Below are 17,252 nucleotides of genomic sequence, written 5' to 3' on the forward strand. Positions count from 1 at the left end.
GTATTTTACGTGCGAGGACAGCGAGTGTATGGTGATTATGTCGAGGCTGGGCCGCACCTGTCTGCAATTTGGCACATACTCTTCTCCACCTGCTCTCTTGATTTATTCTCCCTCTCGCTGGCTTTGTTCCCCCCTCCTCTGCTTTGCCTGGTGTAAAGGGCTTTGTGTTGTGGCTTTTAAACAATTCCAATTTGGGACAAACCACAAACCACATGAAACAGAGAGAGCAAGAGATAGAGAGGCTAGTAAGTGAGTGAGAGAGAAAAAGAGAGAAGACATCTGCTCAACAGCTTGACGAGCACTCAAGTGAACATACAGCTTTTGGATAGAAAGGGAAAGAGAGAAAGAAAGAAGGTGAGAAAAAGAATGAAGAGGAGAGGCAGACAATGTTTTTTGTCCATGTATAAATGAGTTTATAAAATCACAGTCAGTGCATCAGTTTTTGATTTCACCATATCCAAACCATGTCATGATTCCTTTATCAAAAGACGACAATACTTCTGTCAGCTAACTTTTACTTTGATACCAGCCTCTCTTTTAATATCAGAATCATTTCATATGGCCTACATTTATACAGCAGAGAAACTTCCTTATATACCCAATTTATGCTAGATATAAGACGTAGGGCATTGATCTAGCCAGAAAAACATGAACAATCATCTAAGCCGTCATAAATCAGTGATATAATCTTAAAGGGCACGCCATCCATATTCAGGTTCATATCATTACCGTCAGCCTCACTCAAATGTCACCATATGTAAAACAACTTCATGATAATGTAAGTGAGGCCCCTTGCAAAGTACACAGTGCGTTTGTAACAAAAAGTTAACCATTACATTTACACTAATTTCCTTAAAGGAACACTCCACCGTTTTTTGAAATAGGGCTTATTCACCTTCTTTCCTACATTTAGATAGGTGGGCAAATGCATTTTTGTCTCAGTGCATGCACTGTTTTAGTTTGACAGGGTCAGCGCTAGCTTAGCTTAGCATAATGAATGGAATCCTTTGTTGCCAGCTAGCATGTCCTGAGTAAAAGTGATATAAAAAAATAAATAAAAAAAAATTATTTCTTGTGGCCTGCGTATTCACAACGAGTACAAATAGTGATGCAGATTAACATTAGGCGATTTCCTAGGCAGATATTGACTTATATATTAAGGACTATATTAGGGGGAAGCACAGGCGAAGCACTGCTACTTGGGCGTGATATCTCTGCACCCAAGTAGCAGTGCTTCGCCTGTGCTTCCCCCTAATATAGTCCCAAGTCAATATCTGCATAGGAAATCGCCTAGTGTTAATCTGCATCACTATTTGTACTTGTTGTGAATACGCAGGCCACAAGAAATAATTAGGTGGGTTTTTTTTATTTTATATATTACTTTTACTCAGGACATGCTAGCTGGCAACAAAGGATTCCATTCATTATGCTAAGCTAAGCTAGGGCCGACCCTGTCAAACTAAAACAATGCATGCACTGAGACAAAAATGCATTTGCCCACCTATCTAAATGTAGGAAAGAAGGTGAATAAGCCCTATTTCAAAAAACGGTTTAGTGTTCCTTTAAGCTATGCCAAAATGACCATCTCAGGAAGTGGTCCAACTATATGAACGGAAAGTTTATTAAGGCCCTAAGTAAAGTGTAGGGGTTGACCATCGATATATATCTACCGATCATGCACACACGGTTTACACAGGATACAATGCACACTTCAGAAGATCTAACATTTATATATAATTTAGTACTATAACAGTTCTGTCTAATAATACAATGACAAATGCTAAACAAAGACAGTAAAGTAATGAAGATGGGAACTCTGGTGCTGTCAATATGTCTATAGGTGGCACATGGACTTCATTTAACCAACTATGTTAGCTTCATTAAATGGAAAATCAATAAAAAAAACAACAATTTGATTTCAATAGTACTGATTAGAATAAATTGAACACTACTTACTATTAATACAACTTCTAGTAATGCATGATTTGAAAAGAGTGCATTGTGATTTGTCTTCACATTAGATATTTTAAGTGAAGCAATTTCAGATTTACTGCTGAACAGATTCAGATTGCTCCACAAATGAAAATTCCTACAGACAGACTGCAAAAAAAAAGAAAAGAAAAAAAGATACCCATCGTCATTTTTTCTTTTAGCTATTTTCATCTTGGCTAAACACTAAGCAAACAGAGGGTGTAGTTTTAAGAAGCTTCTCTAAAAGCTGAAACAGTGAAATTCTTAATATTAATTTCAATAATTCCTAATAATGTTACATACATTTATACTTTGTATTGTAGCACAGAGTGCATTTGTAAGTGCATTTATTCAGAAATCACAACCACGAACAATATGTTAGAGAATCATGTTTAAATTTATTACAGTTTGTCACAGAGAAGGTTCGCTCGCAGATATAGTAGCAAACAGCAGATCACCAGCATTTTTTTTGCAGCCCAGAGAGAGCATGTGCGTATGGTGGTCAGATCGGCAAGAGTAAAACAATCGGCAGAAAATGTATCTTTTTAAGAAAAAAATCTCAGTTTGGGGATTTAAAGCTTTTGACATCTGGCAACCTCAAGCAGGGAGCGTTGCATTTTGCTTTTAGACTGACACTCATGAACTTCCCTAAGCACTTCCCCTCGGGGGAATCCCAGCCACCATTTTGAAGTGAGTTCCACTTTGTCAAGTGGCAAAGGGAAGTTTGAATAGGCCCTCGTCCCCTCAATTTTGACAGAGGGAGCGAGTCTACTCCGATGTACACTTCAAGCAGCTCCCACAATTCAACTTGATTGTGACGTCACAGCAGATCGCACTTAACTGTAGTGTATGATGTATTCATTATTTTGAGAATTAATCGCATAATAATGTATAATATATTAATTATGTTGAGATTTAAAGGTGCAGTATGTTATTTCTCAAAATCGTTGCTGAACATTGTCGATACTTGAAATCAACCCAAACAAACACACCCCAAAGCTCACCCTCCAATCCTAACTACCCTGCTCAGAGTCGGTATCGAACCCCGATCATTGGTATGCGAGGCGGGTGCACTAACAACTTAACAAGGACACTAAACAGTAAACACCACATTCTCTGTACAACTCTCACTAGGTGGCCTCGGTTACACACGCAGTGCAAGAGTGGATGTATATTTATCGTAGCAGAGGCACAACAAAATAATGCTTCACGAAAAATAAAGCGTAGATGATGAACAAACGACAAGGAAGCACAAAAAATGAACATACATACACAAGAGTAAATACAAACAAGAGTTTGTTGTTAGTTGCCAACAGCACAGCAGCTCCAGATAAACAGTGACACTCAAAACCAGTGTTTTCAGGCCTTCCCGCTTTTCTAATATTAACGCGGGTCCTAAAGCTCTTTCCTGATCATTACCCTTCATTTTCCAGTGATGTTCTTATGAGCTTTTCTCTTTTGTAATCTCTCTCATCTATCTCTCTTTCTACAGTCTTTCTTCATATCTCCCTCTTGCTTGTTCTCTCTTCTCCACCATCATATGCCCCCTAATGCTGATTGGCTACACGTTTGTTGTTGTGTCTGGTTGTGTCGATCCGACCAACTTCAAACAGCGTTTTTCAAATATCGCTTACCTTTAATTGCAAATTACTTGTAGCTACCTTATGTTCACAGACAAAGTTCATACTATTGATAATTTTTTCTTTTGTGTAATTTTTTTTTCTCCAACGGCTCATATACCTTTTATATATATTTTCTCAAACAACTTATATGCATATAAAATGGTATATAAAAACAAATTCATAAGTAAAAAGGGGGTTTAAATAATAAATCAGCTCCATAGTGAATTTCAAGAGATTTTTTTGATTCGAAAATCAAGTGCGTTCCATTTAAACCTTATGCTTTTAAAAGCAACGGCTGTTTTTTCTTTTGATATATTGCCTGTTCAGATATTCATACAACAAAATATTCTGGGGGCCATTACATTTTTGTGAAAATTATCAAAAATGCTGCCGGTGGCTGGCAACTTTTTTTTAAAAACCGCTGGTGGGGAAATTTATTCAAACATACATATATAATTTACAGTAAATGAGCTCTTCTCTGGTGTTTTTTTAACTAGCCTAACTAATGAACTGTGAACATTGGATAACTTTCAATGTTTAGTGACATATTGTTCACAAACTGTTTTATTGACATCTTTCTGCAGCTGAAACATTGTTTGAGATGATTAACAACATGATTCATTTCGGTAAGTTGTACTGTATCTTTCAAAATACCTTCTGATGTTCATGCACGTTTTCTCGTGCTATAACTTGTATTGAAATGGAAGAAATGACCCTCAATGACTGAGGCGCTGCAGCGATCTGTCACATCACATTTAAGAGTGCTTTATTGTTTGAATTTTGGGATAAAATAGAACGAATTTAAAAGCGGAGTAAAATAATTGCTTTTACTGGCCAATACCGATTATTGGCCGACACATTGGTGCATCTCTAATCATTAATGATATGCATATCAAGGGGACACAACACTGAGCATTGTGAGCAAGAAATCAGAATTAAGGGCACAAGAACGTAGTAATAAAAGAATATATCTATGATTATGAATGCCACCTTCATCACTCTTACTCCAGCCTCATCTGGATCAGAGTATTTTCAAACACACCCCATACAGATGTGCACGTCCACGCATACAGATTAGAGCAGGTTTAGATTATGAGCATGTTATCACATATGGATCACATTATTGAGAACAACATTTCATACGATTCTCAGAGGACCATCAAGAATATGCTGGTAATGACTCCAAAAACAACACAAGCCTCTGCTCTCATCTCAAACCACAGGGAGGTTCACATATCACAGTCATACGCCGAGATAGATTGTCCTGTTTAGTCAAGCTTTCACTCATCTTCCCTTCTTTTTGTCCTCTACCTCTCCAAATGGATGGAGGTTTCCTTAAAGGCAACAAATGATCAAATACACCCACCCAGCTGTGCTCAAATTAATTTAACATACAACATCTAAACTGATTTTACGGAGGAGTCATTTCGACGGAGTGATAACAGGAGGACTTGTCAAAATATACACACACTCACACATGACCTCTTGATCTCTAAGCTTAATGACAGATCATATCCTGGTCACAGACAATGATGTTTGTCTGGAACTCTCTCAGTCTGTAAACCCCAGGGCGAACCAAACTCGTTTAGGATTCAACAGAGGGAATTACATTCCAGTGTAAAGACACACACACACTGATGTCAATAAGGATGGAAACCACCAGGAAACACAAACCGCTGCGAAAAGTTTAAATCACCACAACAGAGACAAAATACAATATTAACAGATACAGACGCATACACACATACACACACCACAACAGAAAGACAGAGCATTCCTCACAAATGCCAAGCAGGACCAGAATAATGGGTGTTATTATACGTACAACGTCAAACATACACACACAGGCTCTTATAGACAGACTGATATGCACGTTGCACACCCAAACAAATACAAATAGAAACACACACAGGCCAGCAGAAACACATGCTGGGTTACTTGGGGACAGTCATGCTGAGAATGGGGCAGTCTGTTCAGACTCCAGTCACAACCAATTTAAGCTCACATTAGTCCCCCCCAAAAAAACATTTTCAATTTAAAAAGCGTTGTTTATTGACAGAGAAGCCATTGAGGTGTTTCCAGGCAGTGCCAGAGGGGTCAGAGGTCATGGTTTAGTAGGTACAGGGCTCCAGACTGGTCACATTTTACGACCTTTATTTACAACTGTATTTATGATTAACAACTGTATTTTCCTTTGGAATGGGACAGCTGTACATCTTTTGCAAGCAAATAATTAAAATAAAAGCTAGCAAATATTTATTTTTAGTAAATCTCTGGTTACTCGTGTTTGGTACTTCCAAAATGCTGCAGCGAGAATCTTAACAAACACCAGAAAACGGAAATAATTGAACACCTGTATTGATATCTCTTCATTGGCTATCTGTAAAATATAGAATACAATACAAGGTATTAATGTTTGTCTTCAAAGCATTGCATGATTGGGCTGAGTAATCTCAAGCATGGACATTTTAAAAAGGACTTGAAGACTCACTTATCTGATCTAAATACTATTACATTTTAATGTTATTTTTAATGTGATGATTTGTAAAACCAAACGTTTAAATATGTTGGAAAACAAACACTTTAGTTTTTTAAAAAATACATTAAACTACCACTATAACTAGTAGATGGCGGCAGAGGAGCACTTATTGATTTAATAGCCATTTCCACTCCCTAATATATGGAAAAGTAGAAAAAGTCAGTCTCATGAAAAACAAAAACTTTATTACACTTTATTTTAAGCTGTCATTGTTACAGTGTACATTTACATTTAAGTACTGAGTAATATTAATTAACAACATGTACTTACTATAGGGATAGGGAAGGATTAGGATTTGGTTGAAGGTTAGTTGCAGGTTGTCATGCATAATTTACTGTTATTACTATGGTAAGAACATGTAACAAATGTAACAAGGACACTGTAAAAAAAAAAGTGTTACCAAAACTTTTCTTCAAATTGCGACTGAATTACACAGAAAGCAAGTAAAAAGCACTCCTTTTATAATCACTAAAGCTGTCTGTCATTTCAGTACGATACTATAGAAGAACAAAGGTTTATTAGGTGTATGAATGAGTGAGTGAATGGGTGAATGTGAGGCAATATGTAAAGCGCTTTGGTGGCCATAGGTCTGTGAAAGCGCTATATAAATGCAGTCCATTTACCATTTATTAAGAGTAGAACATTTACATTTTCCCAATTAAAATTAGTTTTTTGCACGTTACTGTTGTTAGCAAAAGTTAATTTTATCTGCATCTCAATTCAAGCTCAGTGCTTTACCATCAAATTTCCAATAAATGAAAAAAATATTATATTACTAGTAAATGCACTTATTAATGCAAAACAATAGTAATATGATTAAATTGCCTTTAAGATTAAAAATGCCCCCAACGCTACCAAATCATGTGCTGGCGCCACCATCTGTAGAACTGCTCTCAAATGTTAGTCTGGAGCCCTGAGGTAGCACGTGATGCGCATATGAAGGGATCATGTTTAATGGAATTGTCAATCAGTGTTTCAACCGCGTAAAGACATCAATAAATAAGCTTGTAAACAATGTCACATTTACATTTACCTCAGAAAAGCCATTCAGTGACCATAAATTTGTTAGTCACCTAGAAGTGGAGCATTTTGCTAAATATATGCATCATATTACACATTCATTATATATATATATTTTACTGTTCTTCAATATTTAATGTATGTTTGAATAAATCCATCAAGTTTTTATGGCAGCCACCATTTAAATGTTTATATGTAATAAAAATAAAAAATAATAGAAACATAATTATGTAATTACTAAGAATTGTAAATAATAAGCTAAATTAAAGTAAATAATAAACTATAATTTTATTATTATAAAAACTTCCTTAATCAAGCGTTTGTATACAAATCAGTTAATTTTAACCTTCAAAATAGTAATGTAGTACCAACTGACTCCCTGCATTAGTTGAGATTTCTTTCCTTGAGAAAATATGCCATGTACTGTATCTGATACATATCCAAATTAATCAATATTGAATCGTAATCGAATCGCAAGCTTGTAAATCGTAATCGAATCATGAAATTTGTGTCAATGCCCAGCCCACAGTGAATATTTATCCATTTATTAATCTGAAAATAGTATTTTCAGAACAGTATTTATCTGCTACAAAAGAGAGAGAAAGAGATAAAGAACATTTGTTATATTTTCTTTAATTATTTTAATAAATACTATAACATTGCTTTAGAAACAAAAAAAAGTGATTAATGTTGTCATGCTGTAATCTAAACAAGGGCTGTGCTTAAATGAAAAAAAAAAAAAGGTTTTGAACTGGTTTATTTCAAATGAACTGATTGCCTAAAGTGATTTAGATTTTTCAATATTTTATGAGAGAAAGAGAATGAACATTTTAGACAAGCATTAATCAGTTAGTTTAGCTAAAAAGCCAGACTTCACAGAAAAAGGCAATGTCACGTGACATCGATACATTGCAACTTGTTAAAAAATGTAGCTCGTCACTGAAAAAGCCATACTGTTATGAAAAGAGTTGAGCTACTCTGATACCATAGAATTTCATTCATTTAGATCTGACTGACCCTTAAAAAAGACTTTCATTGGTGTGACCTATTGTAGTCAGGTTGATTCAGTGATCTTGATCTATCTACATTCATCCATCCATCCAATCATCATGCCGCTCTAATGTGTAATTTTAAAGCTTTGGTTCCCAAACTTACGCACACATCTGTGTGTTGGCTGTTGTCTGGGACTCCTTAAATAGATCCAGCTGTTTAAAGTAAAGCCATTAAAGTCGTGCAAACATTCTGTTTCTTCAGAGCACAGCTCTCTAACACCTGTTTGGCTGAGGTGAACTCGCTCTTAGATCCCTCATTAGCACACACATACACACACTTTTGCAATCAGTCAGACAGAGCAGCGCTCTGGGATATATAGTGTTAGCCATATCAGATCTAAGATGCTGATCAACAAGCGCATTCCTTACTGCTAACTCCTCACTGCTAACTCGAAGGACAAAGGACTCGGGCTAACACACCGAGAGCATGTGAGAAACTTGTCTGTGTATTAGTTACGGCGGTAAATAGTTGAATGGAGAGTAATTAGAGTGTGGCTGACTCCATCCGTTAATGTAATATCCTGTCGAGGAGGAATCCCATACCTACAAAGCTTAATAAGGAATAGTGTGTGTGTGCATTAGAGAGCTCACACTGCGATCTGGCCACGTGCCATAATGCCTGAGAGAGAAAGGGGAAAATATTCCCTTCATTTTCCCATGCTCTCTCTCACACACATAAACTCTAACAAAGGAAAGGTCCGATCTACACTGTAAAAGAAAAGCAGGTCTGATCCACTGTAACAGGTATGACCATCACTGGAACACAAAATTAGGTGTGCATTAGAAAGCAAAAAAAGGTAAACTAAACGAATGTGAAATGTGCATGCACAATTAAATATTCAATTTCGGCCGATATATATACAATATTGACCATTGCACTGGTATTGAGTAATACTATTTTGTCATAAAAACATCAACCATACCAAAACAAATTTAAAAATGATTTTGTTTTCCTAAGGAAACTATATTAATTATAGCAGTGGTCATGTTGCACACACACTTTCTCTCGCTCTGTGGTTTCTATGCATGTCATCTTTACTCTGACAGGCTAACCGCGCTCACGCCTCCCTCCATCAATCAGAGTTGTCATGGTTACACGCCTTCTTCTGACATGCATCAGCACAATTTACAGACGCATATTTGCACGCACATGCACACAACAACACCATGCCTGCCTAGTAACAATATTTCCAACATGAGTGTCCATCCCACACTGATGCCGTGCGCGCCTATGTAGGGCTGCTCCATACACTCTAAAATCACATATAAAAAAATTGTGAATGCAAACATGTACAGGCTTACAAACAAGTAATGGACAATTAGGATGCCAACATCTATATAAATATCACAGTAAGCAAACAAGACAATTCCTACAGCCTTTACTGTATTGTTTGTGTGCACCAAGGACCCTGATATTCACTTCAGAAAGGCCATAGACGTACATTAGATTCATTAATTCATTCACTGCAGGAATTGGTCTGTGTGTGTAATTCTACCTCCAGTTATGTCTAATAAAACGCATCCCTGAGCCAGGCGCTCTGGATTCAGCACTAACGCACTGCCCGCGGGGTGAACATCAGGAAATGCTGCGACGAGCCTGGCCTTTTGCCAAAGGAATCAAACACGAGTCCGGGCCAAACCGCAGCGAAGGCTAAATAAACAGCGACCTGTGCCGCCTGACAGTAAAAGTGCGTCTGATGAAGAGAACTCGTAAAAAGGACAGATGTTGTTTAAACAGAACAAATGTCCCCTGCAGGTGAACGATTCACAGTTACGAGAAGCGCGTCACTCGCGGGCTTTTGACGCACAATGTGAGTGGGGCGAGAGGCAAATGCTCATCTAAATCAGTGACTGAAGCTCAGCTCACAAACTAGGTGGTTGTCATACCTAGAGGTTAAAGGGTTAAAGACCCTCGCAGGGAACTGAACCCCTGCAAAGTGCAATTCATGTGCCTTTGAGCAAAACCCCTAAACTTAGATTGGGGTCTGTCCTTGTTGTATGTGATAAGGTAATATGAATTAAATAATATACAATTAGCAAATTCGGTATGTGCATATTATAATAGTAATATTATATTAATATAATACTAATAATAGTTGTACACAACAACTGATTACAACAAATACAGGGTAAAAATCATTTTTGTTTTAAACATTTGTTTTTACATTATCACAATTTTGTCATTTCTAGTCAATTTTATGATTTTTTCAGCTCGATTTTCTTCATCAGTAACAAAGTGTTATGTAAAAAATTTTTTTTTTTAAATGCAATGACCTAATAGCTACAGGCACTAGTTTGATTTTGCTTAAAGCTTAATTGCTGCTTTTAAGTTGTATTATAGTGGAGTGATTTTTTGTGTGTAAATGTAAAAGTGATATGGCTCATGACACTGACTTTAAATTGACAAATATATCATTTTACAGCAAGTCACTCAATGAGAGACTTTCTGTCTCACACAATTACTTGTTTTTCAATCCTGGTCCTATAGAAGACCAAAGCACTGTACATTCTAGATGTTTTTACACCTGATTTTCCATCAGCTCAGTAGATGCTCAAAGACCTCAACTGGCCTGGGTGTGTCAAATAAAGGGAGACCTCTAAAATGAACAGTGCTGCCTGCGACACACCAGGATTTAGAAGCACTGACCTAAAGGAAGTGAACTCTAACAAAAGGTCTCCAAACACACACACACACACACACACACACACACAATAGTCTGGGGGGCAAGACAGTAAGAAATTCTCTTCTCAATAACAGAAGCTGAAGCAAAAGTGACAAGAGAGCAGGAAGCAAGTTTTGTTGTCTCCCTGCCTGCTCTTTGTGTAGAACAACAGATAACTCAGTTTACCTGATCGTCTATTGTTGGGTGGTCGGTGTCCGGTAACCGGAGCACTGGCGCTGTGGCTTCATAGTGCGGGATTGGCCCCGTTGGTGGCACCTCATCTTTGTTTTTCTGTGATATTTCGCGTTTGAGCTCAGAGCGCAGGTCCAGGTAGCAGAAGAGCGTGACGAGGTGCAGAGAGAGCGAGAGGATGAATAAACTCAGGAAGATTTTGCAGTTGTTGCATTGGCTTTGGCACTCACACGCCGCCTGCGTGCGCTCGCGCTCTTCCAACTTCGCCGGCTCGCGCTTCGGTACCATGGCTGCGTGCAGGTCAGTCAGCATTGCCTCTCATACCGAACTTCCTCGTCCTCTCTCAGCGACTGTTGGCTTGGGCTGGTCGCGGTGAGCAATTGCGTCTCTGCGGGCTCATCTGGCTTCCTGACCTCGGACTGCGAGGATTCAGGCTGATAACCTACTGCGGCCAGTTCCAGAGACCGACCCCTAGCAGCTGATTGGCTGCCGGCGTGACGTCAACTCATTGAAAATCCTCCCGCGGAAAAGAGCGCGAGGCACTACAACTACGACATTCATCAGAGGACGCAGACAAACACAAATCATTGAGGCGCTAACAATAGTGTCACACGTTCGCGGCCGATTACACAATATTTCCCATTTCGTAACTCCTGGAAGGAACAATCTGTAAATAAGTTAACTGACGAAGTCAAGAGCGTTTACGTTTGTTTGTGTCTCTAGATCAGGGGTTTTCAAAACTTCACAGAATTACTCCCAGTAAATAGGCCTACTCTTACGTTTTAAATAACTAGCAATATTAAATTATATAGCTATGCTTAATAAATCATTAATTAGAAAGTTATAGACATTAGTTCAATTGGTGTCATGAAAATCTTTCACAGACCCCTAGACCCATAAGGGACTCCCAACTTCCAAGTACACTTGGAAAACCCTGAACCGATCATGATTTATTTAGGCTATTTTTTTTTTTTTACTCTTAAACAATCTTTATCCTTCTTGTCAAACTTTCCCTAACCACATGCTTGTATATGAGGCTTACTCGGTGAGAGAGAGAGAGAGAGAGTGTGTGTGTGTGTGTGTGTGTGCATGTGTGCATGTGTGAGCGTGCAAGTTTGTGAAGTCCACATCTTTAATGTGTTAGAACTGAGGACTGGTAGTGTAATTGTGCATATGTTGAGAATCAGAGCAGACTGAGTGTTAAAAGCAGGACAGGACTGCCAATCAAACAAAAACATCAAATGACACACACATGCACAGAAACACATGAGCACACACATGCTTTTCAAACAACAAAATTATACACATACATGCACTCTAGCTTACACACATTTATCATACTGTCAAGCACCAAAGCGCGCGCGCACACACACACACACACACACACACACACACACACACACACACACACCATATTAATCTAACTCCAAAATACACAGTTATTTATTACAATGGCATAACTCTTCTGCTGAGTGTTGTTTGAGTAATAGTTTTCTATGGAGACCTCTTTTATCTTTCTCTTGCTTTTTTCAGACTTGTCACTCTCATCCAATAATTTGGAAAACAATGAAAGTGGCAGTAAAAAGGAGGATGAAAGTGGTGGGATGGATGGTTTACGAAGAGATTAGCAAGGCCGCAAATTTCTTGCTTTCTTTAGTTTATTTTATTTTATTTGAGTAAACATGGTGCAGTATCATAATCTGAGTCAGCATTACTGCATGCATGCTCAGAGGGAAAGTCTATCTATGGAGCTCAACAATGTAATTCAGAAGAAAAATCCAGTCCAAGAAGGTTTGTGGATGCTATCTGACCTCACTTCATTGCTTTCTCTCTTTCTCTTCCTCTGTTCTCGCTCCACTCACAGCTGTGCTCTGTGTACTGCAGATCCTCTGTGACCTCATAAAGCTGAATCTCTTTAATATGGTTTTATATTAAATCTGGGCCGCTTTTATTCGACTCCAGACTCTTTAATCTTAAATCACTTAAATATTCACAGCTACACTGCTGCTGAATCGATTCAGCGCCACACACACATGCACACGGTCTATATAGCTGTCTCACACTCAGGCAATGTCCTCCTCTAACAATCCATGATGTATCTCTAAACGCAGACATTACTAAATAATGTAATAAAAGCATCATTACAATAGCGAACCCACCCACAAAGTCTGGAACAAGTTCTAAAAACAGGCACGCATTTACGCGCACGCGCAACAAAAACATTTGCCAAACACACACGCACGCAGGCGCACACAAACACACAAATGCATTAAAAAAAAACACTGCAGTGAATATTCAAGTATGGGTCTGAGGCCCTTGGGCAGTTGAAATTAAATTATACAAATTAACTTAACAGAGAATCCAGCCCAGAACGGCCCAGAACGGAGCCCAGAGAGGCTGGAATCAGGGTGCTAAGAGTTTAAGAAAACAGCAATCACACACACACACACACACACACACACACACACACACACACACACACGCACAGAGAGAGAGAGAGAGAGAGAGAGAGAGAGAGAGAGAGAGAGATTCAAGGCTGTGCTCATGCAGAACATCTCTCTTTAGGAGTTTAGATCGTGGAGAAGATAATTTCAGGGGAAAAAAGGCCCAAAGAAACGACAACATGAGAACAGATCTAGTGACTTTATCTCTAAGACTTCCACACTCAAACAACAATGATGATTTCACTGAGATAAAGGGCTATATCTACAACAAATGGATAAGCCCAGCTGCTTTTTAGTAAATTCTACCTGACGATTAATAACGGCCTGGATAACTGAAGAGAGAGAGAGAGAGAGAGAGAGAGAGAGAGAGAGAGAGAGAGAGAGAGAGAGAGAGAGAGACGGCACTGGAAACTAAATGTTCTAGGTTTTTGAGGAACAATTATTATTAGGCTAGTAAGGCTAGTAGCTTACAAAATTCAGCAAACGATATAACAATGGCCATAAAAACATTAGATTAGCTGAATGTTAAAATATGATTGCTTTATTTTAGTGAGTGAGAGAACGTCCCTAAACTATTTTTTTTTTTTTTTATATAGAAGATTAACTAATGATCAAACAATAAAATGTTTCGATTAGTCGCTTGACCTTTTAAAAATAGCTATTCTTTTCACTGTATATAGTAGAGATATACAGTGAAGTGGGTAAACTGATGTTGATTAATCTGCAAGATACAAGATACATACATTCAAACCCAACACACAATGAGAAAACACTACCTCCTACTGGCCAAAACTATCACCACACAGGCCTATGAGGGATATGCACTAACATAGTTGACCGGTAAATGAGAGAAAATTATATACACGGCTTATTGGTTTGCCACAGTGCAGTCTCGAAGTCCATACATGGAGAACTGGCATCAGAATCTGAAAGATTCAAGTCTGTGCTCATGCAGAACATCTCTCTTTAGGAGTTTAGATCGTGGAGAAGATAATTTCAGTGGAAAAAAGGCCCAAAGAAGCGGACACATGAGAACAGATTTAGTGACTCAGCTCACAGACTTTATCTCTAAGACTTCCACACTCAAAGAAAACTGATGATTTCACTGAGATAAAGGCCTACATCTACAACAAATGGATAAACAAGCCCAGCTGCTTTTTAGTAAATTCTACCTGACGATTAATAACGGCCTGGATAACTGAAAAAAATAAAATAATAATAATTCAGAGACATGAACACTCACATGAGCAGAACAAACAGTTTGATATGTTTAATCAGCTAATCTATTAGAGTAACCAGACTTCCCTGTTTACCCATTTTATGGTGTGTTGTGTTGTCCCTGACTAGAGCTGCTCCTGGAAATGTCCCTGTATTACAACATGCATGCAAATACTTAATACTGCAAATAAGTATTTAGAAAAAAAGCCCAACAAAAAAATGGCACTGCAACTACACTGATTACATGAAGAACTTGAAGGTGTAGTAAGCGATTTCTGAGAAACGCTATTGAACGTGGATCGGACCGAGCACCACAATGCACTTGTGGCCAATCAGCAGTAGGGGGCGTATACACTCATGATGGGGGAGGAGAGAGAGTAAGCAAGAGAGAGATTTGAAGAAAGACTGTAGAAAGAGAGATAGCTGAGAGACATTACAAAAGAGAAAAGCTCATAAGAATATCACTGGAAATAGAGCCCCGCGCAGGGCTCTATTTCCAGTGATATTCTTATGAGCTTTTCTCTTTCTCCACCCGCGCCCGCCGAATTTCTGACCATTATCGCCCGCTCCCGCAACGTATGTGTTACACTCCCGCCCGCTCCCGCAATATGTATGTCCACTCCCGCCCGCACCCGCAAAACTCTGAGAATTTATTCCCGCACAATAATAGAGATGCACTGATTTGTGTCTTCTCCCGTCCCGCAGGAAAAAACACGTATTTGTATTGCTATTATTAAAGAGATTCATGGGATTGTTTGTTTCGTTTCCCTGGCCTGCATGTATGACGCACAGGTCAGGAAGATGAATAGTAGCCTGGCTGGGCTATCGGGGACATCTAAAATGCTTAGGCTACCTCCCGATCCCGCAGTGTTTTTTTTTAGCCGCCCATTCCCGCCCGCAGCAAAGTTCAAACCGCCCGCTCCCGCGAGATTTGCGTTGGGTCCCGCGGGACCCGGCGGGACTCAATCCCAATGCAGCCCTCTTACTGGAAAAAGAAGGGTTATGATCAGGCAAGAGCTTTAGAACCCGCGTTAATATTAGAAAAGATTTCCAGCGCTGGAGAAGACCTGGAAACAGACTCCAAGGTTGCATTGTTTCTGCTCCATACATGAATAACACTGGTTTTGCTATGTTTCACAGAACCAAGATATGCTGTTGTAATGTAAGCTATAGTAACAGGACAGTTTTGAGTGCCTGGAGCTGGTGTGCTGCTGGCGACTAACAATGAACTCTTGCTTGTATAGCCTACTCTTGTGTACTGTAAGTTCATTTTTTGTTCTTTGTTTGTCATCTTCACTTTATTTTTCACAAAGCATTATTTTGCTATGATAAAGAAACATCCAATCTTGCATTGCACGTTCGTGCAATTTGAATGGAAGAGCATTGGGTGCGTTTTTTTGATTTGCTCATTCTTAGTTTCTGAATGAATCTGTTTTTGAATGAATTGTACTTCACATACAAAACACATACTTCCCTACTATATAGTAGGCGAAAAACAGCATGTGTCAAAAGATGTCCGAATTCACAGTAGCCTACTCATAAAAGAGTAGGCAAAAAGTACCGGGATGACCTGCTACTTTGATGATGGACACTTTACTATCCCATGAGGCCACGGGAGAGGAGTTGTGAATGGCAATGAAGCGACGTAACTGGCACTGGTAGGTCACATGATAATGACAACATGGCGAATGTAGTACGTCCAGATTACTTTTTTTGCTGTCGTAAAGAAATGACTTATCCAAAATAAGTGTCTACTAAAGAGATTATGCGATTTTGGTCACCTGTTTGATTCCTGAATGAATCAGTTTTTTAATGAATCGTTTGAATGAACAAACCACTGACTCGCTCAAAAAGACAGTCACTTGATGCCACCTATTGACGTAATGCTGTAACCTGCCGACAGAGTCTTAATCCTCACCACTAATGCAGTCAGTCTTTCTGGGACAGCTGATTTTTCTCCCACAACTGCTTCTCAGTCTGACAGCGAGAGCAGAATGAAATATATTCATTTACTAATAAATAAAAAACATTTCACTAACCATTATTTCCAAGTTGTAAGTTGCCAAAACCACCCCGTCTGACTGATGTAATCATTTTAAACTTGTTTTCGTGTTGTTACTGAGGAGTTTGTAGAACTGTGACAGACCACATGGAGTAAATTTGTAATGTTTCTGAAGTTTTTCCCACAGTATTTTTTTTTCAATTAGTGCACTTTGAGTTGTTTTGGAAGAAAAGCATCTGCTAAATGGTAACTACCAAAGCCCCTTAACAGCCCGAAACATCAAGACCAACATAAAACCCATGAGTAAATGTGAGAGGCGTTAATAGGTGTTGGCTACAGCAGTGCGTGGAAGCCTTTAAAGAGAAAGAGAGAGAGGAACAGCAATGAACAGAGCATGTAAGAGAAAATAATACTGTTAAAAGACCTACAGAAGAACATGTCATAGAAAATGGCAGCAGAAACCACCCTAAATTCAGATGCAACCCTGCTCCTGTAATATATAAGAGAATCGTAAATATGAAAAAACGTC

General features: G+C 38.6%; 1 protein-coding gene across 1 annotated transcript in view; it reads right to left on the minus strand.

Moving 5' to 3' along the window:
* The window catches only part of eda (ectodysplasin A), a 36,692-nt gene extending 25,124 nt beyond the window's left edge, over positions 1–11,568 (minus strand). Inside the window, 3 exon segments of the mRNA XM_084414323.1 lie at positions 11,054–11,377; positions 11,383–11,403; positions 11,406–11,568. Of these exon segments, the coding sequence (XP_084270449.1) occupies positions 11,054–11,377; positions 11,383–11,403; positions 11,406–11,459 (399 nt within the window). The 5' untranslated portion in view covers positions 11,460–11,568.
* Positions 11,569–17,252: the final 5,684 nt, after the last annotated feature.

The sequence above is a fragment of the Rutilus rutilus genome (assembly GCF_951802725.1).
Source record: "Rutilus rutilus genome assembly, chromosome: 7".
NCBI lineage: Eukaryota > Metazoa > Chordata > Actinopteri > Cypriniformes > Leuciscidae > Rutilus > Rutilus rutilus.